At 45.0% G+C, this 27,150-nt stretch overlaps 2 protein-coding genes across 2 annotated transcripts; both read left to right on the top strand.

The window, feature by feature from the left end:
* Positions 1-138: 138 nt before the first annotated feature.
* LOC120035613 (integrin beta-3-like) lies at positions 139-16,388 on the top strand. The gene is made up of 15 exons (XM_038982212.1): positions 139-261; positions 1,397-1,482; positions 1,814-2,018; positions 2,144-2,396; positions 2,638-2,800; positions 3,042-3,203; positions 3,296-3,391; positions 3,486-3,575; positions 4,320-4,454; positions 4,589-5,018; positions 11,688-11,910; positions 12,095-12,195; positions 14,396-14,512; positions 15,041-15,207; positions 15,349-16,388. The coding sequence occupies exons 1-15, from the start codon at positions 195-197 to the stop codon at positions 15,415-15,417; spliced, it is 2,364 nt and encodes a 787-aa protein (XP_038838140.1). The 5' UTR covers positions 139-194; the 3' UTR covers positions 15,418-16,388.
* A 5,034-nt stretch (positions 16,389-21,422) lies between these two features.
* Positions 21,423-27,066, top strand: LOC120043996 (tRNA N(3)-methylcytidine methyltransferase METTL2-like). The gene is made up of 9 exons (XM_038988589.1): positions 21,423-21,583; positions 22,090-22,178; positions 25,267-25,541; positions 25,764-25,813; positions 26,013-26,073; positions 26,156-26,295; positions 26,427-26,533; positions 26,715-26,780; positions 27,017-27,066. Exons 1-9 carry the CDS (start codon positions 21,429-21,431, stop codon positions 27,064-27,066), a joined length of 993 nt encoding a protein of 330 aa, XP_038844517.1. The 5' UTR covers positions 21,423-21,428.
* Positions 27,067-27,150: the final 84 nt, after the last annotated feature.

Below are 27,150 nucleotides of genomic sequence, written 5' to 3'. Positions count from 1 at the left end.
TTACGTTTCTATAAAGTAGCCTAACCGTGTATGTCAAGAGCCTCTCTGAATCATAATCAGCATTGCATTTTGCAAGAATGAGGAAAAGCATTCTAATTGGTGGTCCACTGGTTTGAGAGCAGGCTACGAATACTACTACAGAGGTGGAGCAGGCAGAGAAAGTCAAGCAGTCAGTCCTAACCCGTATCTCCAACATGGGAACTTTTTTTGACCGACTATGGATATTTTCTGCTTTATTATTAGCTTCTTCTGAAGTTCTTGGTAAGTATTTTCTTTTTCATTCTATAGTTTTTATGTAAAAACTTTTCCTCTGCCATTATATAAGACATTTTCTATTCTAGCCGACGGAATATTATATTTTGTTATATCGTATGTTTTTAATAAGTAATACGTCTTCAGAAACAGGAAAACTCACAAAACTATAGTTTTTGAAGATTTTATTTGTTAAGACAATAAACTGTATGGCACTGTATTGCGCAACTGGAATGGAACATTGGGCATGTTGAGTCCTTAAAAGGGAGCGCTAATTCGCGAAACGCTGTGCCAGAGTGCGCTCATATTTGTACAGGCCACACCTTTGCATTTCACATAGTATTTGTTTTGGCCTCCTGTTTTTATAGAAACAAGTGCTATATAGACAAGCGATCACTTCAACATGCACAATAGCGAATAGCCTAATAATAATAGCCTAATAATAATAAAAGGATATCTAACACATAATTAAACTTCAATACGTCTAATAGACAAAGCGTATACATCTCATTGAAAGAAATGATATGAAACAGCGTTTTCAATTGATATGACTGCAATCAGGTTTTAAACCAACTGTTGCAAGACATAATGTGTAACATCCGCGACTTATTGAGCAGCGTCAACATGACACGTTTCAGCGTCATACAGCGATGGAAATTCCGGCAGTGTGTGCGTCTTCCTCTAGCATCGAATTGCCTGTTAACAGCTGTTTTACAGAACAATGTGCGTGACAGGACAGGCTTGGGTAGCAAGCAGTATGGTGCAACAGAGGAGGAGAGAAGTAGAGCCTGGGGCAGAGAGGAAGCAGAGGAGGGACCAGCCGAGAGAGAAAAGAGAGCGTGTGGTAGAGAAACGGAACCGTCTGTGGCCCAACTAACTACTAAAGTCGTGAGAAAAGAAGAAGAAGTGTAGTTTAAATGCAGAGTCAGTGTGGAGAAACGGTCACGAGACACAATTACTTGGCAAGACTGCAAGTGGAATAACATTGTCAGAAACACTCAAAGCTAATAAAGAATCAATCTAAAAGTGTCCATACAGCAAATAGCCTATATGATTCCTTTCAAGTGTCCATATATGGCTTATTTGATTCCCACTACTGGACCTCCTACCTATTCACTCATGTGTATGTTGGTGTGTACTTCAGGCTCAAACATCTGCACATCTCGAGGGGTGAGCACCTGCAGACAGTGTTTGGCTATCCACCCTAGCTGTGCTTGGTGCTTTAAGGAAGTGAGTATATCCTCTGGGGGACTATGTACAAAAAGTGCTGTCATTTCTAAACGGTTCACTCTATATGGGTGAAAATACCCTCAAATTAAAGCTGACCTACTGCACTTTAACATCATAGTCATTGCATCATTTCAAATCCATAGTTCTGGAGTACAGAGCCAAAACAACGTAAAAACGTGTCACTGTCCAAATACTGTATTCATCTACTGAGCTCCCCTTCCATTGTATTGCATTTAGATGCTCTTTTTAAATTGATCACTGTCCCTTTACTGGTTGTCTCATTGGGAAGTGTTACTCTTACCACTGTGTGTTGTTGTTCTCCTGGTTTCAGGAGTTTGGCCAAGGGGGCTCCAGTGTGTCCCGTTGTGATCTGAAGCAGAACCTGTTGGATGGGGGGTGTACGAAGGAGGGGCTAGAGTTCCCCTTCAGTACCCTCACCGTGCAGAAAGACACGCCCCTCAGTGACAAGGCATCGGGGGCGGCTGACGACGTAACCCAGATCAGACCCCAGAAACTACGCCTCACTCTGAGACCAGGTACTCTAACACAGCATAGGCTTACATGCAAACACCCATATACTGTACACCGGGTTCACAACTCATCTAAAGTACATTGAACAGAGGAATTGTTACATACTCTCGCTCTCTCTCTCTCTCCTCAGATGATGCCAGGCGTTTCACAGTGACAGTGAAGCAGGTGGAGGACTACCCAGTTGACCTGTACTATCTGATGGACCTCTCCTACTCCATGAAGGACGACTTGGCCCGCCTGCGTTCCCTGGGCAACCAGCTGGCTGCAGCCATGGGTCGCACCACCAGCAACCTGCGTATGGGCTTTGGGGCCTTTGTGGACAAGCCCCTGTCCCCATATATGTACACCTACCCTGAGGAAGCTGTCAGTAACCCTTGCTATGGGTGAGTGGGGGGTGGAGTGGACAGAGAGGTGGAGGAGGAGGAGGAGGAGAAGGAGGGAGAGGAGGAGGAGATTTTGAAGAGGGGAAGATTTGAAAAGGTTGATATTCTGTGTTGATGCTCAAATTCCCTCAGGATTTGGCTTCATTAATAGCTGTCAAATTGTGTCTAACAGCAATGTATTTCTCTCTCCACCTTTTTGTCAATTTCCTGTTTTCGGCATGGCACGGGGGGTGATGTGTAGGATCCAGACGCGGTGCCTGCCTCAGTTTGGCTACAAGCATGTGCTGTCTCTGACCAAGCAGGTGGAGCGCTTCACCGAGGAGGTGGCGAAGCAGCAGGTGTCTCGTAACAGAGACTCTCCAGAGGGAGGCTTTGACGCGGTTATACAGGCAGTGGTGTGCAAGGTGATACACACACACACACGCATGTACGCACACACCTAGAGACATACAGGCACACACACACACACATGCACGCACGCACGCACGCACGCACGCACGCACGCACGCACGCACGCACGCACGCACGCACGCACGCACGCACACACAATCAGTGGTTTAGAAACAGCACACAAACTTGAATACATACCGTTTCTCTCCTCTCCTCTCCTCTTCTTTCCCTCTCTCTCCCTCCGTCTGCCACTAGGACAAGATAGGCTGGCGTGGGGATGCCTCCCACCTGTTGGTGTTCACTACCGACGCTACGACACACATAGCCTTGGACGGCCGGCTGGCTGGTCTAGTGCAGCCCAATGACGGACAGTGTCACATCGACAGAGACAACAACTATGACAAGTCGTCATCCCTGGTGAGTGGTGTGTGTCAGGGAGTTTGTGTTGGAGTTCTATTCTTCTGTTATCACCAGAGAAACGTTATGATAACGATGGTCTCCTCCTTCAGGACTACCCCTCTCTGGCTCTGATCACAGAGAAGATGTCTGAGAACAACATCAACCTCATTTTTGCTGTGACCAACAATGTGGTGCCCCTCTACCAGGTGAGTACACATGACTTATCAGGGTCACCGTGGTTTCTAGGTGTAGGGATATGGTACATTACCTCTTATGTCCCCTTGGACCCTCTTTCCTCAGAACTACAGCCAGCTCATTCCTGGCACCACAGTTGGAACACTGTCGGATGACTCTGGGAATGTGATCCAACTCATCCTGGATGCTTACGAGGTAAGAGACAGCCGTATATATGAGAGTTGGGTTTTGATTTCTATCATGCCCAGTCATGCCTACTTTACCATTAACATGAGTTGGTAACACCTAGGGAGAATTGTCTTGCACTGAGAAACAGCTGCGCTGAGTGCACTCTATCCAATCATAGCAGCAGAATCAACATACAGCCCGGCCATTTACAGACAACAGAACTACCCATTAACATGCAGCGCCTCGGACATGTTTACACATGAGACAACAAAACATAGACATCGTAGCCAATGTTATGTTGAAAGAATGACACTTATGTTGAAAGAACAGGAGCTAACGTTAACATCATGAACACAACTGTCATAAAAAATACTGATACTCTAGAAAGTAGGAAATGCTTTGAGCTTGTCGTGCTGCGTCATGCGGTTGCTAAGTCATTCGTCTCGTACATTGGCTGTTTGAGATATTTCAAGAAGAACACACAACATTAGCAAACATACAGCTCCCACTTCAAACTCTCATTGCTTCTAGCGTTTCTTAATAAGGACGTGGGAAAGCGCGGCTAAAGGACTGAGTTCAGCTCCCCTTTAATTCTCAAACAGTCTATTTGACTTCCCACGAGCCAATGTGTCACAGATAGAACACTGTATATACACACTGTATCCATTTCCACAGAGACTAAGAGTAGAGGTTTTCTGAATCGTTTATGTTCCTGATTGAGTTCATTCTGTCCTCTGACCTCTGCACATTGACCCTTGACCTGTGGAGTAGAGGATCCGTTCCAAGGTGGAGCTGGAGTTGCTGGGTGTTCCAGAGGACCTGGCTCTGTCCTTCAACGCCACCTGCCTGAACGGAGAGCTCATCCAGGGACTCAAGTCCTGCTCCGGACTTAAGATCGGAGACACAGTCAGTACCTGTACCACTCACCATCTGGATGATAAATGCTGGCCTAGTGTCAGATCTTAGGTATATAAATAATGCTCTGTTCTTACTGCACAGTTCAAATGTAACCTGCTGTATCACACACACCTTTCCCCCAGGTGTCGTTCAGTGTGGAGGCCAGGTTACGCGGCTGCCCTAAGGAGAAGAACCGTACCTTCACCATTAAGCCTGTGGGCTTCAAGGACGCCCTGGAGGTTACGGTCCACTTCGCCTGCGGGTGTGACTGTGAGGCCACAGCCCAGCCCGAGAGTCCTCTCTGTAACCAGGGAAATGGGACCTACGAGTGTGGTGTGTGCCAGTGTCACCCGGGGCGCCTGGGAGACCGCTGTGAGTGTGCCGACGGGGACTACAGGCCCTCAGACCAAGGCAACTGCAGCCCCAAACCTGAGGACCCCATCTGCAGTGGGAGGGGCAACTGTGTGTGTGGCCAGTGCTCCTGCCACACTAGTGGCTTTGGAAAGGTGTGGGGCAAATACTGCGAGTGTGATGACTTCAACTGCCTTCGCTTCAAAGGAGAGATCTGCTCAGGTGAGTGGATAGATACACTGTTGTGTCTGTCAAGGAGACAGACATGTTGGTTTCTTTTACTACATGATATTTTCTGCTGAGTTTTGAAGCTTTACTCATCAACACAAGTCGAAAAGTTGTTTTTGTAACATTTCTTCTCTCTGTTTGCTTTAGGGTTATGGGTTTTGGCAGGCTTATGGTTTTATCAGGAAAAAGGAGATTTCCATTTCCTTAGAACATGTCCACAATGCCTCAGTTGACCCTTATCCAGACCTCTCTCTCTCTTTACTGTTAAGGGTGGGACCCTTTTTTCAATTTTAGCCTAAAATGACATACACAAATCTAACTGCCTGTAGCTCAGGACCTGAAGCAAGGATATGCATATTCTTGATACCATTTGAAAGGAAACACTTTGAAGTTTGTGGAAATGTGAAATTCATGTCCGAGAATATAAACATTAGATCTGGTAAAGGATAATACAAACAAAAAAACATGCGTTTTCAATTTTTTTTGTTGTTCCATCAACTTCGCAAGAAGTTATTCAGATTATTAAAATCAAAACCACGTCTTCTTCCATGCTCATTTTAGCGGAGTAAACAAGCTCACAGAGCTCACTGATTCCATCAATCTTCTAACCACTCTTGGGAAGGAAGTATGAGATGTCATCGCTGATCATCTCTCCCCCTACTGCACGCCTGCACAGCACACACGTTGCTCAATCAAAGTAACAACATTTTAATAGGTCCTGTTATTGGATAATTCAATGTTGCTGCATAGCAGATGAGTCATGGTGCTGTTGCTACATTTATATATGTGTTGGCTATAACTCTTTGCTTTAACCACAACCGTTCCCTTAGGGATGGACTGAGCTTTATTAGACCACCAGGACTTTGCTTATGGTAACAGAGGTTAAAGTCCGATTGGCCAGTCGCTGTTGTACTCACTGAAAGAATGAGAGGCACTGGATACCTGTAGAGAAGTTATATCTGTATCTTCTTGATGTTTCCGGGGAAAGAGCTACGTAGTCTATTATAGTCTTTTTACTGAAAATACAATGTTTGATTCCCTCCATAAGACATCCTTTGTTGTCAAATAGATGGTTCCCATTAGTTCCCAGCGTAGCCCTGAGTCTGTCGTCCTAGGAATGAGGATGTTCCCATGGTCAACCGCTTCAATTGTTTTGTTTGTTTTCACGTTGTCCAGAATTTTCCTCGTCCCTCTCTCCCCTCACCCAGCCATAGCATGCCTCCACATGGATTTAGACGGGAAGGCAGGGGGGTGGGGCCTGAGTCGCGTGAGACAGCATCTCTTAACCCAAACAGTCTGGCCCTTTGGGAAGGCATCATAGAAAGGGCCCCTGGGCTGAACAAGAGTGGTATCATGTGCACCGGAATTGTATTTATTTATTCAACGTACGTAAGGCAACCAGCTGCAATAGGATTGTGAATTTGCTCAACAAAATAGCATTAAAGTTGATTCAATGTACAATTGTAAGGCAACCAACTGCAATAGGATTGTGTGTTTGCTCAATATTTGGGCATATTGCTGAACCAACATACATTCTGTTCTACCTTATTTGCATATTTCCCAGTGTAAAATGAAACTTCATGACAGTATATTACATACAGTACCAGTCACAAGTTTGGACACACCTACTCATTCAAGGGTTTTTACTAATTTTCTACATTGTAGAATAATAGTGAAGACATCAAAACTATGAAATAACACATATGGAATTATATAGTAACCAAAAAAGTGTAAAACAAATCAAAATATAATTATTATTTGAGATTCTTCAAAGAAGCCACCCTTTTCCTTGATGACAGCTTTGCACAATCTTGGCATTCTCTCAACCAGCTTCACCTGGAATGCTTTTCCAACATTCTTGAAGGAGTTCCCACATATGCTGAGCACTTGTTGGCTGCTTTTCCTTCACTCTGCCATCCAAATCATCCCAAACCATCTCAATTGGGTTGAGGTCGGGTGATTGTGGAGGCCAGGTCATCTGATGCAGCACTCCATCACGCTCCTTCTTGGTCAAATAGACCTTACACATCGTGGAGGTGTGTTGAGTCATTGTCCTGTTGAAAAACAAATGATAGTTCCACTAAGCGCAAACCAGGTGGGATGAGGTATCACTGCAGAATACTGTGGTGGCCAGGCTGGTTAAGTGTGCTTTGAATTCTAAATAAATCACTGGCAGTCACCAGCAAAGCACCCCCCACACCATCACATCCTCCTCCATGCTTCACGGTGGGAACCACACATGTGGAGATAATCCGTTCACCTACTCTGCGTCTCACAAAGACATGGCGGTTGGAATAAAACTTTTTGACTCATCAGACCAAAGGACAGATTTCCACCGGTCTAATGTTCATTGCTCATGTTTATTGACCCAAGCAATTCTCTTCTTATTATTGATGTCCTTTACTAGTGGTTTCTTTGCAGCAATTTGACCACGAAGGCCTGATTCACACAGTCTCTTCTGAACAGTTGATGTTGAGATGTATCTGTTACTTGAGCTCTGTGAAGCATTTATTTGGACTGCAATTTCTGAGGCTGGTAACACTAATGAACTTATCCTCTGCAGCAGAGGTAACTCTGGGTCTTCCTTTCCTGTGGATGTCCTCACGCGAGCCAGTTTCATCATAGCGCTTGATGGGTTTTGCGACTGCACTTGAAGAAACTTTCAAATTTCTTGAAATGTTCCTTATTGACTGACCTTCATGTCCTAAAGTAATGATGGACTGTCATTTCTCTTTGCTTATTTGAGCTGTTCTTGCCATAATATGGACTTGGTCTTTTACCAAATAGGGCTATCTTCTGTATACCACCCCTACCTTGTCACAACACAACTGATTGGCTCAAACTCATGGTTGAGAGAATGCCAAGTGTGTGCAAAGCTGTCATCAAGTCAAATATTCTACTTTGAAGAATCTCAAATATAAAATATATTTAGATTTGTTTAAAACTTTTTTGGTTACTAAATGATTCCATATGTGTTATTTCATAGTTTTGATGTCTTCACTATTATTCTACAACGTAGAAAATAGTAAAATAAAGAAAAACCCTTGAATGAGTAGGTGTGTCCAAGCTTTTGAGTGGTATTGTATATCATCAGGCCTTTCTTTTGGGGGCAGTGGTCTGAAACTGCTGGTTTACAGGCCACGTCAAGCCTGCAAGTCACATTATGATGTGTAATTCCTATTGGAATCCACTGAGAGTGAGGATATCCAACAATTAGAACCTTTAATCACCCGCAACCTGCATTGAGAATGACTGACAGGGTAGGTAAAATGAGTTATTGAGACTACCTAAATCATAAACTGCAACAGCCATCACAGTAACGGGTGCAAAAAGTCCGACTACTAACAGATTGGATTAGTTTTGAAAAATGTTTATTTTTTATGTTTGTGTATCATAAGATTAATCAACCAAAACACAGCTATTGAAACAAACAATTCTGAAAATCAACCTGCAATAGAGCATGCTGGAAAATATTATAATGACGGGTGTAGTTTTGAGCAAACATATTTGTAATTTTACTCCAAAGGCCAACATGAATTTGTAATTTGTCTCAACAAGTTAATATACATTCAGCTCAATGTGAGAAAAGTCTGTTGAATGAACAAACCGTCACACATTAGCTACATTTATTTTCCTTCAATTCACAGAATAATGCTGATTAAGCAATTGGTTAAGTTGGCTTTTTTACAGTGTGTGCTATGTGTGAAATGCTATGTATGGTGGTTAGGGTGAAGTCAGGACTTGGGAATGGGACATATTTGGTTAAAACAGTAATTTATGTCTTAACTCAGCATTAGCTATGGTTTTGTCAGTGGAAAAGATGTTGTTTGTGGGATTGTGGTCTTAGTCATTGAGATCTACTCTTGTGTGAAGCGTCTAGGGTTGGAATGAATGACACAGAAATGCAACAGTCCAGAACTCCATATTTAGTGAGTAGAGCCAGTGGAGCACGCTGAAGGAGACTCAACTTTGTCAGCCTGTGTCTCTGGAGTCTTGTTGTCATGATGTCATTACTGTGTAAAGAACAGTAAAGTATCAGAGTCCCTGGGCTCCAGCTCAATCTGGGTCTCCCCCAAGGCCCATCCCGTCCTCCTAACCCCAGGCCCTCCCACATCCCCCTGATGGTGTGTATTTCTCCCTCTGCTCTGGAGCTAGGGCAATGGAGCAGGAGTCAGCAAGCACATCCACAGGGCACACAAACATGCAAGAGAGAACATGAAAGTTAGCATTCCTCTGGCACGCTACCCTCTCTCTTTCTATCCTTCTCTCTCTATCTCCCTCTTTTAAAAAGTTCATATCCATCACCAAAACTCCCACTCATCTCCTCTCTCTTTTTTTTAAAATTATTCTCTCATCGGTGTGTTTACAGTTCTCTCTCTCTCTCTCTCTCTCTCTCTCTCTCTATGTCTATGACTCCCTCCACCTCTTCGCTCTCATTCTCTCTGTCCTCCCTCCTGGACTCCATGTTTATGTGTCTCTGTAGTTCATGTTTACGACTTGATAAATTGGAGGATTAGAGTGCCGTCTCAGACAGAGGCAGATTATTTAGATATGCATACCAAATGGCACCCTGTTCCCTATATAGTGCACTACTTTTGACCAGGGCCCATAGGGCTCACGTCAAAAGTAATGCACTATGTAGGGAATAGGGTGCCATTTGGGAAGTATACCTAGAAACGCCTTCTCATTTCTCTGACTCGACCCTACAACAAGTACAGTAGAGAGAACAAGGCACAAGCATGAACTCACTGTACGGATGAGGTAAAGTATAAGGAGCATTTGCCAAACACAAGAACGTTATTATGAGAGGAAAACCAGGACTTTCTTTACTATGTACTGGTTGTGTCAACAGCATTCAGTTGAGTTTGTGCTCTGTTTGTGGGATACATACTGTAAAACATTAACCAGCTCAACGCAGACAGCTTATGTGCCTGCAAGACAGTAAAGTGACCTTTTATAACTATAGCTGCCTCTTTCATTACAAACACACACACAGACACACAGGCACACAGACACACACACAGACACACAGACACACACAGACACACACACACACTTATCTCATAGTGATGACAGAGTCAGATAGGGCGTGGGAACTGGGGAATTCAGTTGAAGGAGGTGGTTTCACCTGAAAACAACAATTCCCCATGTCTCTGAGGGCCTGTTTATACAGTTTACAGACCTCTGTTTAGTTTCCATCGGTCACTCTAACCCAGTTGAGCTCTGAGACAGTGACTCAGTGTGTCTCTGCTCTTCGTCATTCATTGCCCAGCCCTGTTGCATTAACCTTCATCCTGTGAGAAACAGCCAGTTGCTCTAGCATGTCTGTCTGAAGGCAATCAAACAATAATTTCTCAACTTTGCTGGCTGGGCTGAGAAATATTGTGGAGGCTTCAGGGAGTGGTCATCACAGCCAGGGATTGTCCCAGTGTTGGGAGGGGAAGAGTGGGATGGATTACCAGTTAGCTTCCTGCCATTGTCTGTACTGTCTGGTCATGAATTGATGACTTCATGTTTTGGAAATGATTACTTAATATGGACTCATCACATATGTGTCTGCCTGCCCATGCTCTCAATACACTTATTAATACAGAGACAAACACATTTGCTGACAATTATACTGAACAAAAATAGAAACACAACATGCAACAATTCCAAAGATTTTACTGAGTTACAGTTCATATGAGGAAATCAGTCAATTGAAATGAATTCATTAGGCCCTAATCTATGGATTTCACATGACTGGGAATCCATATATGCATCTGTTGGTCACAGATAACTTAAAAAAAAAAATGGGCCTCAGGTTCTCGTCACGTTATTTCTGTGCATTAAAATTGGCATTGATCAAATGCAATTGTGTTTGTTGTCAGTAGTTTATGCCTGCCCATAACATAATCCCATCGCCACCATGGGGCACTCTGTTCACAATGTTGACATCAGCAAACCGCTCGCCCACACGAGGTCATACACATAATCTGCGGCTGGACGTACTGCCAAATTCTCTAAAACGGCATTGGAGACGGCTTATGGTAGAGAAATGAACGTTAAATTATCTGGCAACACCTCTGGTGGACATTCCTGTCATAAGCATTCCAATTGCACGCTCCCTCAAAACTTGAAATATCCGTGGCATTGTGCTGTGTGAAAAACTGCACATTTTAGAGTGGCCTTTTATTGTCCCGAGCACAAGGTGCACCTGTGTAATCATCATGCTGTTATATCAGCTTCTTGATATACCACACCTGTCAGGTGGATTGATTATCTTGGAAAATGAGAAATGCTCACTTACAGGGATGTTAACACATTTGTGCACAACATTTGAGAGAAATAAGCTTTGTGTGCGTATGGAACATTTCTGGGATCTTTTATTTCAGCTCATGAAACATGAGACCAACACATTACATGTTGCGTTTATATTGTTGTTCAGTATAGTTATGATCTGGCAAAAACACACGCACAAACCACTCACATACACATTGCTTTGAAATTCAAAACATTCCAGGCCAGGGTTGTAATTGCACTCATGAGTTTGTCCAGTACTGATAACGTGATGATAAGAGATATATAAACCTAATGTACAAAAGATACATTATTAGTGTCTCTAAGTTAGACATAAAATGTCCATAAAAAATGGCCCATCCTCACTCTCTGTGTCTCTGCCAGGCCATGGGAAATGTGACTGTGGCTTCTGCAAGTGTGGCTCTGACTGGATGGGGGAGAACTGTAACTGTTCCACCCGGACAGACACCTGCATGTCCAGTATGGGCCTGCTGTGCAGCGGCCGGGGCCAGTGTGTGTGTGGGGCCTGCGAGTGCACCCAGCCAGGGGCCTACGGGGCCACTTGTGAGAGGTGTCCGACCTGCCCTGATGCCTGCAGCATCAAAAAGTAAGTAAATACTGTACAGGGGGCAGTATAACTGCCTACACACAGATACTGTATGAGTACATGTGATAGGGGTGATGATGAAATGGTGATGCAATAAGGAAGAGGAGGAAAGGGAGGATGATTATGATGAAGAAGTTGGTGGTGGTGACGATGATGATGTATTAACATTGTGTTGCATCTGCAGGGAATGTGTTGAATGTAAGCACTTCAAGAGAGGCCGTCTTTTTGAGGAGAAAAGCTGTGCCCGAATCTGCAGGGATGAAATTCAGAAGGTGGAAGAACTAGGTAAGAACTATTACACAATGCTCCCTTATTGTGTGTTCAACATGCTCTCCACGCAACAGATTGCATTATTTATAGTGCTTGATGTTCTCACATATTCCATCATATGAGTGGCAGGTAGCCTATCGGGTAAGAGCGCTGGGCCAGTACCTGAAATGTTGCTGGTTTGAATCACTGAGCTGACTATGTGAAATATTTGTCAATGTCCCCTTGAGCAGGGTACTTAACCCTAATTGCTCCTTTAAAGCATGTTATATATGCTATTTATTTAACTAGGCAAGTCAGTTAAAAAATGTATACCTTCACGAGTCTAGTTCATCCTTTGGAGCAATTTCCAAACGCCTGAAGGTACCACATTCATCTGTACAAACAATAGTATGCAAGTATAAACACCATGGGACCACGCAGCCGTCATACCGCTCAGGAAGGAGACGCGTTCTGTCTCCTAGAGATGAACGTACTTTGGTGCGAAAAGTGCAAATCAATCCCAGAACAACAGCAAAGGACCTTGTGAAGATGCTGGAGGAAACAGGTACAAAAGTATCTGTATCCACAGTAAAACGAGTCCTATATTGACATAACCTGAAAGGACGCTCAGCAAGGAAGAAGCCACTGCTCCAAAACTGCCATAAAAAAGTCAGACAACGGTTTGCAACTGCACATGGTGACAAAGATCGTACTTTTTGGAGAAATGTCCTCTGGACTGATGAAACAAAAATAGAACTGTTTGGCCATAATGACCATCATTATGTTTGGAGGAAAAAGGGGGAGGTTAGCAAGCCGAAGAACACCATCCCAACCGTGAAGCACAGGGGTGGCAGCATCATGTTGTGGGGGTGCTTTGCTGCAGGAGGGACTGGTACACTTCACAAAATAGATGGCATCATGAGGAAGGATATTTTGTGGATATATTGAAGCAACATCTCAAGACATCAGTCAGGAAGTTAAAAGCTTGGTCGCAAATGGGTCTTCCAAATGGACAATGACCCCAAGCATACTTCCAAAGTTGTGGAAAAATGGCTTAAGGACAACAATGTCAAGGTATTGGAGTGGCCACAAAGCCCTGACCTCAATCCTATAGAAAATTTGTGGGCAGAACTGAAAAAGCGTGTGCGAGCACGGAGGCCTAGAAACCTGACTCAGTTACACCAGCTCTGTCAGGAGGAATGGGCCAAAATTCACCCAACTTATTGTGGGAAGCTTGTGGAAGACTATTCGAAACATTTGACCCGATTTAAACAATTTAAAAGCAATGCTACCAAATACTAATTGAGTGTATGTAAACTTCTGACCCACTGGGAATGAGATTAAAGAAATAAAAGCTGAAATAAATAATTCTCTCTACTATTATTCTGACATTTCACATTCTTAAAATAAAGTGGTGATCCTAACTGACCTAAGACATGAAATGTTTACTAGGATTATATGTCAGGAATTGTGAAAAACTGAGGTTAAATGTGTTTGGCTAAGGTGTATGTAAACTTCCGACTTCAACTGTAGAGCCAGACTATAGGTTTGTGATATGAAGTCAAAACTGTGTGCTAACAACCCACATTGAGGCCCCAATTTCTCTACAGTATCAGATCCTGTTCTTCCTGAGGAAACTGCAGTTTCAGGGTGGATATGACGCTGATGATCATTCATTGAATCCATTTTAACATTCAATATGATCTGCTGGTTTGGTAATCTTAACCTAAAGAGTCAAAACATGCTGGGTAACATTGTGAAACCAGGTAGCAGGATCATTGGTATGAACTTACAGTATCTGACCTTTCTCACCAGTAACAGACATGAATCATACGCCATGAGCCATCCATTCTGAGAGACTCCTGGCATCCCACATTTGATGCATTTTTGTATACTTCCCTTAGAGTGCAGATACAGGCCTCCTAGGTTTAAAATGAATTGCTCAAAAGTCTCCTTCATCCAAGCTGCTATTAGCTTTCTCAATATGCGGTAGGACTGTTCTGTTTTGGTACGGACTGGTTTATTCATGTCTGGTTCCTTATCCACTAATTCCTGTGGACACTACTGTTTATATTGTATTTGTTCGTCTATATATTTAATGTTGTGTGTCCATAGATTTTACTACGTGCTGCAAAATAAATATTATTAACCTCCAGCTCCTCATCTTGTCTCTCTCTCTCTCACTCCTTATCCTCCACTTGGTTCTAACGCCCTATAACCCTCTCTTTCATCCCAGTCTTCTATGAGAAGAATGCTGTGAACTGCACCTATAAGGATGAGAATGACTGTGTAGAGCACTTCCAGTACTACGAGGATGCCAGTGGAAAGTCCATCCTATATGTCATGGAGCCTGGTGAGTGTGTCCATCCGTGTGTGAATGGGTCTGAGTTCTGTGCTCATATGTACAGCATATGATGTGTTTGACAGGGTCTGGATGAGAGTGAATTCCTTTAGTATTCTAGAGAATAATGATGTGTGTAGAAATAATGTGCATTACTACTGACGCCTGGGAGCTGTAAGAGGAGTCGATTTTTCTCCCTAAGTATGAATAGTGTGTTCCTGGGTTCCACGTCGGTCTTTATCTGTGTGGCTGGCAGGCACCACTAGAGTAGAGCAGGTACAGAGAGGGCAGTCTGGTTCTCTAAAGCTCATAATAGCACTCAGCTCTGCCATCCCTGGTAGTCTTCTCCCCTCTGACACGCACCCAAGAGGAACAAAGACAATTCCAAAGCCAGAGCGAGGTGCATTAACGCTAGTCCCCTATTGCCGACACAAATATCATCCACCCGAACCCCCCCCCGCTTTTTCATCCCTCTCCATCTCTTTTCCCCATTCAATCCTTTCAATCCTCTCTTCTCCTGTTTTCTTCTCTCTCTTTCAGACTGCCCTAAAGGGCCTGATATCCTGGTGGTTCTCATGGCGGTGGCGGGGGCCATCTTGTTTCTGGGTCTGGCTGGCCTGCTCATCTGGAAGCTGCTGGTCACCGTTCATGACCGCCGAGAGTTCGCCAAGTTTGAGGAGGAGAGGGCTAAGGCCAAATGGGATACGGTGAGTCCGACTATGCTTTTAAGACAAAGCTGCCATCTGATGGAGAAAATATGAATGGCATGAATATTTATCCATGTCAAGATGACATGTGTCTGATTGGATGTTTGATATATTTGTCCTCTATTTGTTTCCATTTTTCAGGCTAACAACCCCTTGTACAAAGGAGCCACCACCACTTTCACCAATGTCACCTACCGTGGGAAGTCTTGAGGGACTCTTGACCAATCACAATCAGCAAAACTCAGGGGTCTATGAGAGATGCATGTAGTGACACAGAGGGGGTTGGTGAGGTGGAACCTCTCCACTGTCATGTGATAAAGTGTGCTGACTCTGTCAATGAAATATGTTTCTTGACATTGTATTGTAGTGATGGTGTTGTACATATGTAAAAACCAAAGCATTAAAACTGCCTTATCCAACATTTCAATGTCAGTCCAGAATATGGCAAGGCCTCCAGGACCCCTATTTCACCCACGAAGTGTGACGTCATTCCTGTAATAAGGCCTAGTATAGTTCAGAGACCCCAAACCTACCTTTGGAGAGAAAGATTGTTATGCTCTGTTATTGTTTCAAATTTGGTGCATGAAATTGCACTGCACACACCACAGCACACTTGCCCACAGGCCTCTTTTACAAATAACCTGGCTGTAGTATATTATTATGGATCCCAGCTGCTTGCTACTACTGCCACGGTTTACTTGTGTTGTGACACTGAACTCAGGTATTCACACTGTATTACAAAAAAGTCAAGTCCAATACCTGTAATAAACAGCCACATGGGATATCATGAGTGAATTATGTTTTAGTTAATGGTGCTGGTGCCCAATGTATGCTGTATGTTAATGGCCACTAATGAACAGCTATGGCAATCTGCTCTAGCATGTGTACAGTACAGTATGCATTTGTGCTTTGGTATCAAACTTGGGAGTGATGGACATCAATTAACTGTTTGTAGCGAAGTTTGCCAGTTGTTAGAATGTGGCTACACAAACAGAAGTTTGTGGTCCCTTTTATAAATCACATTTTTTATAAAAGAAAGCATTTCTGGGACATTGGTTGTTCTGTCATTTGCTTTATTGCATAAAATATGTAAATGTTACATTTAATGTGTTTTGGGAATGAGTGGCTTTTGGTTAGTTGATTGGTTTTACTATGTTGATAAAAAAAAATGAAATCACTCATCCATTTTTCTGTCTTTTTTTTTAGCAATTTCACTCTGCTAAGAAACATTTTAGAAAAGATTATCTGCTTTTGTGTTTTCCTTTTATATATATAACATTATGTTTGTAATTGAATGAGTATCAATAACACATCGTGCAAACCTGTCACGCTCGTCGAAAAGAGTGGACCAAGATGCAGCGTGGTATGTTTCCATCTCTTTTAATAGGAAGAGAAAAACTCAAAGAACAAAAACAATAAAGCAAACAAACTAAACGTGAAGCTAATAATAGTGAACACAGGCAACTATACATAGACAAGATCCCACAAAGCACCATGGGGAAATGGCTACCTAAATATGATCCCCAATCAGAGACAACGATAAACAGCTGCCTCTGATTGGGAACTATACCAGGCCAACATAGATATACAATTCCCCTAGATAACCCACCCTTAATCACACCCCGACCTAACCAACATAGAGAATAAACAGCTCTCTATGGTCAGGGCGTGACAGTACCCCCCCCCCCCCCCCCCAAAGGTGCGGACTCCGACCGCAAAACCTGACTCAATAGGGGAGGGTCCGGGTGGGCATCTACTGTCGGGGGTGGCTCCGGTGCGGGGCGAAGTACCCACTCCGCTCGTGGATACGTTATCAGAGGAACCGGACCATGGGTCGTCGCCAGAGGCTCCGGACCGTAGATCGTCGCCGGGGACTCTGGACCGTAGATCGTCGCCGGGGACTCCGGACCGTAGATCGTCGCCGGGGACTCTGGACCGTGGATCGTCGCCGGGGACTCCGGACCGTGGATCGTCGCCGGGGACTCCGGACCGTGGTTCGTCGCCAGAGGCTCCGGACCGGGAACTCCTACAGGAGGCTCCGGACAGGGAACCCCCGCTGGAGGCTCTGGACCGCAGACCGTCGCTGGAGGCTCTGGACCGCGGACCGTCTCAAGAGGTTCCGGACTGCGGACCGTCTCAGGAGTTTCTGGACTGTGGACCTTCTCAGGAGGTTCCGGACTGCGGACCGTCTCAGGAGGTCCGGACTGTGGACCGTCTCAGGAGGTTCCGGACTGTGGGCCGTCGTTGGAGGTTCCGGACTGTGAAACGTCACCGGAAGCTCTGGACTGGGAAACGTCGCCGGAAGCTCTGGACTGGGAACTGTCGCTGGAAGCTCTGGACTGGGAACTGTCGCCGGAAGCTCTGGACTGGGAACTGTCGCCGGAAGCTCTGGACTGGGAACTGTCGCCGGAAGCTCTGGACTGGGAACTGTCGCCGGAAGCTTGGTACGTGGGGCCGGCACTGGTGGTACCGGGCTGGTGACACGCACCTCAGGACGAGCGCGAGGAGGAGGCACAGGACGTACTGGACTGTGGAGGTGCAATGGAGGCCTGATGCGTGGGACCGGTACAGGTGGCACCGGGCTGATGACACGCACCTCAGGGCGAGTGCGGGGAGGAGGCACAGGACATACTGGACTGTGGAGGCGCACTGGAGGCCTGATGCGTGGGACGGGTACAGGTGGCACCGGGCTGATGACACACACCTCAGGGCGAGTGCGGGGAGGAGGCACAGGACGTACTGGACTGTGGAGGTGCACTGGAGGCCTGATGCGTGGGACCGGTACAGGTGGCACCGGGCTGATGACACGCACCTCAGGGCGAGTGCGGGGAGGAGGCACAGGACGTACTGGACTGTGGAGGCGCAATGGAGGCCTGATGCGTGGGACGGGTACAGGTGGCACCGGCTGATGACACGCACCCCAGGGCGAGTGCGGGGAGGAGGCACAGGACGTACTGCACTGTGGAGGCGCACTGGAGGCCTGATGCGTGGGACCGGTACAGGTGGCACCGAGCTGATGACACGCACCTCAGGGCGAGTGCGGGGAGGAGGCACAGGACGCACTGGGCTGTGAAGGCGCACTGGAGACACAGTACGTATCTCCGCAAAACATGGTGCCTGACTGGTCCAATGCTCCTCACGGCGACTGTCTTGCTCCAGACACCAAACCATCCACTCTACCTCATCACTCCCCTCAACTATCTCACAACATTCCTCGCTCAGTCTATCCCAATATTCCTCTTCGCTCTCAGACTCGCCCCTCGGCTTCGCTGACCAACCCGTGTGCCCCCTCCCAAAACATTTTGGGGGCTGCCTCTCGGGCTCCCGTCGTGGCCGTGAACTTCGGAGTCGCCGTTGATCCTCCTTTCTCTCCTGGGCCCAGGATGTCTGCTCCTCCTGGCCACGCTGGTTGGTCCTTTGGTGGTGGGATCTTCTGTCACGCTCGTCGAAAAGAGTGGACCAAGATGCAGCGTGGTATGTTTCCATCTATTTTAATAGGAAGAGAAAAACTCAAAGAACAAAAACCATAAAGCAAACAAACGAAATGTGAAGCTAATAATAGTGAACACAGGCAACTATACATAGTCAAGATCCCACAAAGCACAATAGGGAAATGGCTACCTAAATATGATCCCCAATCAGAGGCAACGATAAACAGCTGCCTCTGATTGGGAACCATACCAGGCCAACATAGACATACAATTCCCCTAGATAACCCACCCTTAATCACACCCCGACCTAACCAACATAGAGAATAAACAGCTCTCTATGGTCAGGGTGTGACAAAACCAGTACAAACACGATTTGCCATGGTGAAAGATACAGAGATTTCTGCGCATGTGCAGGATATATTTTTTTTTAACGTAGCTGCTGTCAACTCCGCTGCTGCTCAGTGCTCTGTTGCCGCTTCACCCACCCGTAACATGAGCATCTCATCATTATATACAGATCTCTAGTTTCAGCCACTTGCGAATTAAAAAGTTAATTTGGCAGGTGCACAGTGCACTGCTAAAATGCTCGCTAACCCCTAAAGTACATTGATGTTTTGCCAAAAGTATATAATTACCACTGTCTAAATAAAATAATTCAAAAAACTTTACCAGAGAGCTTGACTTAGCTATAGAGGACCATTAGCATCTTTTTTTTTTTTTAAATAGTTGTGGATTGTTTCAAATCACAAGTGCATAGGCCTCTGCCTATTTGGGAAGCCGGCAGTGCGTGTGGCAATAGGCCTAGCTGATTATTGAGTTGCAGCTGCTAGTAAAAAGCCTTTAAAATGTGTGGAGATAATGTGTCTCGACTATAATTTAAAATGTTGAGACAAGAAGATGGGGAATGCATGCTCTCTCCAGAATGTGCTCCACTGTCACCTGCCAATTATTGCACATTCATTGTTTCATTGTGTGAATTGCTTGCCCTTTATTTATTTTGACAAATTCCCCATTACATATGTAACCAGCAGGCCTAGGAAATGTACAGGCAATCCCCATCATTTAGTTACATACATTTCTATTATTCATTCCTGGTACTGTACATCTCGGGTTGTTTTGCTCTAGGATTCCCCCAGGTCTCACAATACTTGTCTGAAGGTAGTCCAGACACTTTAAAACAAACTTTGTTTAAATATTTTTCACGATCTGTTTTTCCATGTATGAATCTGTTATTCAATGCGTTTCAACGGGCCAATAGCAATAGCAGGTCAAATTCAATGTTTCATCAAATCATTTTTTTATATTTATCTTTCATACCTAAAGGGGTCCTAAAATTCTAAATCAAATAGCTAAATTATCCTTGGTATGACCATCTTAAAACTATTCCATATGTTAGCTTAGTAGAGTGACATCCCAAGGATAGGTGCAGGTGCAAAGTCTTATTTTTCTTCTAAAGGATTTGGTTGGCGGAGCGCATCCAACTTTTAGGTGCATACACCACCACCTACTGTACTGTTGTGTGAGGCCATTCACGGCCTACATAAATTTGATAGAGTAATACAATATTGGGAAACAGGAAAATTACCCTGCCAACTATTAGCCCTCTATAAAAAAAAAAACACTACCCCATTCCACTATTTAACCCTGTCTAATCCTACTACTGACCAACGGTCTGAGAGAACAGAACACTACCACTCAACACCACCTGCAACACCACATTCCTTCGTCTCATGCCCCCCTGCACACTTCTCACTTCTAGGAATCTCCCCTCCTACACACTGCTGCAACATCCCCATAAACTTCACAACTAAAACACTGTAGTATTTTGGGAACAAAATCTCTCACGGGATACTTTACACTTCCTAACTTGACCTTGTTCGGGCAAAGACTCTACGTCAAAACTCAGCAGTACAGACATTGTCTTCTCCGTTTTCCCTACGCTCTCCACCGGGTCTCCGTCGCACCAAACGGCGGGTGTCACAGACACCGCAAATCTTCCATTTCAACTGATCCTCCTCAACACACTGCCATCCCTGTTACCACTCCTTTCAACTCCACCCTGCTCCAGAGAGCAAAGCAAGTCACATTTCTTGTCCCTAACTCCTTCTGGACTGAAGAAACACAATAAATCATCACTATTCCACTCAGAGTTACTTTCAACAGTCCCCAACCTCTTCTCCATCCAACCTGACACCACATATGGATTAGCCAAAATGCAAGGATCATTCCCTCCAAAAATCTCAGTCCCACTGGGCCAGAATCATCCTTTTCATCCTCGGGACGCTAGGCGGTCCTCACCGCAGGTACTACATCCATAAACTCGTCAGGTTCCATCTCTGAGCTACTAGGGGACATATCCCTCTTTTCGCACTTGGCGCCAACCTCCCTCACCACACCACTGCCCTCTACACTCAGCTTCTTCTCTGTGGTTATCACTGCACTTGCCACCACAATGAAATCACCCTCACTCTCTTCACGTTCACATTCCTTCTCTAGCATTTCCAAAAGTGCTGTGCAATCCTCAATTCCATATTCCCTCAAAACCAAATCCCCTTTTTTTCCCTTGCCCGCCATCTTCTTTCATCCTACCGCCATTCATCCCCAAGCGGGGATCTCATCAGCAGCCACGTTCTCGATCATAATGCCAAATGTAGGGCTATGGCGCGCTCAACTGGTGTAAACGAGTACACACAGGCAACGCTGATTTACTGACTGTAGTGGGATATCTCGTTGACAATGTAGTCTTTGTTTCAACTTCTCTGGACATTCCTTCCGGTGCGTCAATTCAACATGGCAGCGCCCATTACTCTGGGAGGGATAGTGGAGCAAAACATCACTGAAACGGGACAAATATTACCAGAATCCACATCTGGAGAACTGAAAAGACCTCCGTTTGGAACCCGTTTCCTGACAGACCCACGTCAAGTTTTTCAACATAACGCATGGTTCGTATTTTAGCATGCATACTGGTGGTAGTACACACACATGGATAGCCCTTGATCATGATTCTCAGTTCCATTACATTACACAAGAGTCATTGGATGAAGGTGTCTTCTGTACATGGGTGTTTTGTTAAGAGCCCCAAGGCTTGGTCTGAACATTAACATGCATCGCTTGCAGTACGGCTTTTTAAAACATTATCTTTCATCTTAGCGAGAAATCATAAAAAAAAGGTTAAATTGATACACACCTTTGTATATAGGGTTATGGTTCCCACACGGCCATATTTCCATGTTACAGCGCTTGATTATTAGCTATCTGCGTCTTCGATCACCTGTGTGTAAATTTGCTTTTCAACAGAACATGTAAGGTCCTTGGACTATAAGGACTAACTTTAGGCTCCATTAGTCTATTATTGGGCTAACATATGGACAGAACATAACAGAACTAGGCATGGGTAGCATGTCTTCCTCTTGGTTTCTAGTGGTGTTGGTGTCCCATTCACTTTCAGGGACAATGTGGAGTGGACAGAGGAGCAAGAGGCAGCTGCCAAGAAGAAGGTCCAAGAAAACAGTCAGCCCCTCCCTCAAGAGAAGCAAGGTTGGTTCTGAACCAGAATCTGGGCTTACAGGAGACGCCCTCCTTTAAGCCCAGAAGCATCCATTCAACTTGCCATTCACCAGCTTTTCAAGCTTAATAATGTCAAAATACATTTGGTACTTACCAAAGAAAGGAGTTTCACTGAGCAACTATCAAAATTGCTGCCGTCCCGGACAGTATGTACTTCCAAAAAAGGTCTAAATAAAAAGTTACGTGCAACCGAAAAAATCTACCTTATTACTGCCATCAGAGATCTGTATATAATGTCTCAACTGACTGATCCACAAATCACCTTGCATCATAAGTAACGACTCATTATTATTTGAAGATCAGTCAGTCAGTCACAATTTACCCATGCTACATTGCAGTTTTAATCCTCTTGAACATGGCCAATGCCTTTTCTGGAAAGAATCTAAATATTGTTTTCGAGCAAGTGCGCATGCGCCAAATCTACCTCTTCTGCACCTCCTGCAATATTAGTAACATAATTTAAATACACCAAAGAAAGCCTTGAAATATGCAATCACTAAAAACGTACCCTTATGATTATAAAAAAAAATCTCCCCAATTTCGTTCCAGTCATTGGCAGCAGAGAACTGGAAGGAAAGGTGGCCAAAGTAGGAATTGGCTTTGGGGGTGACCAGTGAAATATACCTGCTGGAGCATGTGCTACGGGTGGGTGCTGCTATGGTGACCAGTGAGCTGAGATAAGGCGGGGCTTTACCTAGCAAAGACTTATAGATGACCTGGAGCCAGTGGGTTTGGCGTCGAATATGAAGCGAGGGCCAGCCAACAAGAGCATACAGGTCGCAGTGGTGGGTAGTATATGGGGCTTTGGTGACAAAGCGGATGGCACTGTGATAGACTGCATTCAATTTGCTGAGTAGATTGTTGGAGGCTATTTTGTAAATGACATTGCCGAAGTCAAGGATCGGTAGGATAGTCAGTTTTACAAGGGTATGTTTGGCAGGATGAGTGAAGGATACATTGTTGCGAAATAGGAAGCTGATTCTAGATTTAATGTTGGATAGGAGATGCTTAATGTGAGTCTGGAAGGAGAGTTTACAGTCTAACCAGACACCTAGGTATTTGTAGTTGTCCACATATTCTAAGTCTGAACCCTCCAGAGTAGTGATGCTGGACGGACGGGCAGGTGCGGGCAGCAATTGGTTGAAGCGCATGCATTTAGTTTTACTTGCATTTAAGAGCAGTTGGAGGCCACGGAAGGAGAGTTGTATGGCATTGAAGCTCGTCTGGAGGTTAGTTAACACAGTGCCCAAAGAAGGGCCAGAAGTATACAGAATGGTGTCGTCTGCGTAGAGGTGGATCAAAGAATCACCCGCAGCAAGAGCGACATCGTTGATATATACAGAGAAAAGAGTCGGCCGAGAATTTAACCCTGTGGCACCCCCATAGAGACTGCCAGAGGTCCGGACAACAGGCCCTCCGATTTGACACACTGCACTCTGTCTCAGAAGTAGTTAGTGAACCAGGCAAGGCAGTCATTTGAGTAACCAAGGCTGTTGAGTCTGCCGATAAGAATATGGTGATTGACAGAGTCGAAAGCCTTGGCCAGGTCGATGAATACGGCTTCACAGTATTGTCTTTTATCGATGGCGGTTATGATATCGTTTAGGACCTAGAGCGTGGCGGAGGTGCACCCATGAAAATAAAGGAGAGCCGCACACTCTAGGAGCTCAGATGCAAAAATGTAATGTCCAACGTTTCGACAGCCAAGCTGTCTTCATCAGGGTATGATCAAACACTGCGGTATGACTCGTTTATATAGTGTCAAAAGACACAGGTGTCTGTAATCATGGCCAAGTGTGGCCTAATATCATTGGTTAATTATCAAATATTAAAATGGCATACAAAGAACAGCATACAAAAAAACAAATGGATAGCATACGATCATAGATTCATTTTAGACTACACAAGCGTACAAACAATTACAATGGCAAAGTCACAATAATCACAAGAATGGCTTCAGATGCACCCATGAGGTGCACCCATGACCAGCTTGGAAACCAATTTGCATAGCGAAGAAGGTACGGTGGGATTCGAAATGGTTGGGGATCTGTTTGTTAACTTGGCTTTCAAAGACCTTAGAAAGGCAGGGTAGGATAGATATAGGTCTGAAACAGTTTGGGTCTAGAGTGTCTCCCCCTTTGAAGATGGGGATGACCGCGGCAGCTTTCCAATCTTTGGGGTTCTCACACAACGAAAGAGAGGTTGAACAGGGGTAGGGGTTAGGGGTTGCAACAATTGCGAGGATAATTTTAGAAAAAGAGGTCCAGATTGTCTAGCCCAGCTGATTTGTAGGGGTCCAGATTTTGCATCTCTTTCAGAACATCAGCTATCTGGATTTGGGTGAAGAAGAAATGGGGGAAGCTTGGGCAAGTTGCTGTGGCAGTCCGAAGGACTACTCAGGGTTTGGCGGATGCCAGGAGAATGCTACCTGCCCGAAAGCATAGTCAACTGTAAAGTTTGGCGGATGAGGAATATTGGTCTGGGGCTGTTTCTCATGGTTCAGGCTAGGCCCCTTAATTCTATTGAAGGGAAATCTTAACGCTACAGCATACAATTACATTCTAGGCGATTCTGTGCTTCCAACTTTGTGGCAACAGTTTGGGGAAGGCCCTTTCCTGTTTCAGCATGACAATGCCCCTGTGCACAAAGTGAGGTCCATACAGAAATGGTTTGTCAGAATCGGCGTGGAAGAACTTGACTGACCTGCACAGGGCCCTGACCTTAACCCTATCGAACACCTGTTGGATGAATTGGAATGCTAACTGCGAGCCAGGCCTAATCGCCCAACATCAGTGCCCGACCTCACTAATGCTCTTGTGGCTGAATGGAAGCAAGTCCCCGCAGCAATGTTCCAACATCTAGTGGAAAGCCTTCCCAGAAGAGTGGAGGCTGTTATAGCAGCAAAGGGGGGGACCAACTCCATGTTAATGCCCATGAATTTGGAATGAGATGTTTGATGAGCAGGTGTCCGCATACTTTTGGTCATGTAGTGTAAATACCAGAACAAGATATAGAATATGTAGTAGTCAATTTGCATCTCTTCCACTCATTTGAACAGAGGACTTTGACTGCAGGGCGAACGAGTACTGGAATGAATTCTACACCATCCATGAGAATCGCTTCTTCAAAGACCGCCACTGGCTCTTCACAGAGTTCCCTGAGCTGGCCCCACAGTGTCGCCTCAACCGGGACTCCTGTATTGGGGACCATAGAGCTGAGGACAATGAACCACATGGTCTCGAACAGTGTCAGGGCCAAAGCAGTGAAGTCACCCCTCTGGCCCCTGTAGATGGTGACTTCCCTGGATCCAGTGCCATGTATCGCATACTGGAGGTGAGGAATATTGTATCATAGTATGACTGCAGTATATGTTAGCTTGAGTGCCAGTCTGTTTGTGTTATGCCAACTCATTGTCACTCATTGTAATGTCAAATATGTTTGCCGTGAGAATGAGCAATAGAGTTGGCAAGAGCACAAACAGATATGGGACCAGCTAAGTATATGTGGCCCTCAGGCATAAAGTAGGCTAACCTATGCCCTTGTTTGATTCAATAGGTTGGCTGTGGTGTTGGCAACACTGTCTTTCCCATTCTGAAGACCAACAAGTGAGTGGTGGTTGGGACCACGTGTATTGAGCAGTCCCATTATGCAGTATGCAGCCTGATCAGTTTGGCTTTGTATAGTAGCTACTACCCTCTTCGTATGCACATGCTGTATATCTGCAATTCAGATCTCAATATGTATTAGATGCAACCCTGTTCGCACCTTCATGTTGCGTGACCCTGTCTTCTTTGTGTGTGACAGTGACCCTGGGCTCTTTGTCTACTGCTGTGATTTCTCCAGCACCGCTGTAGAGCTGGTCAAGGTGAGAAGGAGAAATGCTTGATAGATGATGTCATTAGTTGGCTGATAAATAGATTTATTCATCTTGTCCCTTTCACTACCAGGCTAATTCAGAGTATGACCCCGGGCGCTGCTATGCCTTTGTTCATGACCTGGGTGATGAGGGAGCTATTTACCCTGTCCCAGACGCCAGCATGGGTGTTATAGTGCTCATCTTCGTGCTCTCAGCCCTGCATCCTGACAAGTAAGCCGCCCCTGTGTGACGTTTGAGTGTGGCAACAATCAAGTGTGGGTGCGTGTATGTGTGGCTGCGTGTGTGTGATGGGGAAAATTTAAGTGCAATCAAATTCCCATGTCTTTCTTTTTCTCTGTCAGGATGCAGGCCTCCATCAGCAGACTGGCTCGGCTGCTGAAGCCTGGAGGAGTGCTGCTGCTCAGGGACTATGGGCGCTATGACATGGCACAGCTACGCTTCAAGAAAGGTTAGTTACCATAGGCACTCAGGCGTGGGACTGTGTGGGATCAAATCAAATTGTATTGGTCACATACACATATTTAGCAGATGTTATTGCAGGTGTAGCAAAATGCTTATAAATTGTGATTAGCGATATGTACATGTTTTGGGGAAAATCTATTGAATTATTGAATGTGTTCCTTTTTCAGGAAGGTGTTTGTCAGATAACTTTTATGTCCGGGGTGATGGAACACGAGTCTATTTCTTCACACAAGGTAATAAATCAAATCAAAAGTCTAGTATGTTCTGCTTTTTAACAGTGGTAATTTGCAAGTCAGTTTATTTATTTATTTTTTATTTCACCTTTATTTATCTAATCACCTGGGAAAACCCAGAGCTGTGTAGACAAATGGCTGAGGGAACCCAATAGCAAAACATGTCTAATTCTTTGCACACACATCACCCCGCAATCCATCTCCATGGTGTCCATCATCACAATGGTCTCATTGAGGTATCCATCCCTCCCAGGGGTTGCAGTCCCACATCTACCTCAGACACTAGTTCAATGATAAGCCACAGTGTTCTCTCTGCTGTTCCTGGCTCACTCCTGTGTCTCTGGCGGTTGGGTATGGGGCTTGCGGTACT

Source organism: Salvelinus namaycush, chromosome 3 (genome assembly GCF_016432855.1).
Source record: "Salvelinus namaycush isolate Seneca chromosome 3, SaNama_1.0, whole genome shotgun sequence".
Taxonomy (NCBI): Eukaryota; Metazoa; Chordata; class Actinopteri; order Salmoniformes; family Salmonidae; genus Salvelinus; species Salvelinus namaycush.
The sequence above is the reverse complement of the archived record's forward strand: the minus strand, read 5'-3'. Positions and strand labels throughout refer to the sequence as shown.

Bases quoted from the DNA above. Each gene is read 5' to 3' on its own strand.
- LOC120035613 (XM_038982212.1), top strand. From the start codon at position 195: ATGGGAACTTTTTTTGACCGACTATGGATATTTTCTGCTTTATTATTA. The intron at 3,392-3,485 runs GTGAGTACACAT...CTCTTTCCTCAG, and splicing joins ATGTGGTGCCCCTCTACCAG to AACTACAGCCAGCTCATTCC. The intron at 3,576-4,319 runs GTAAGAGACAGC...CCTGTGGAGTAG, and splicing joins TCATCCTGGATGCTTACGAG to AGGATCCGTTCCAAGGTGGA.
- LOC120043996 (XM_038988589.1), top strand. From the start codon at position 21,429: ATGGCAGCGCCCATTACTCTGGGAGGGATAGTGGAGCAAAACATCACT. The intron at 25,542-25,763 runs GTGAGGAATATT...TTGATTCAATAG, and splicing joins CCATGTATCGCATACTGGAG to GTTGGCTGTGGTGTTGGCAA. The intron at 25,814-26,012 runs GTGAGTGGTGGT...TGTGTGTGACAG, and splicing joins CCCATTCTGAAGACCAACAA to TGACCCTGGGCTCTTTGTCT.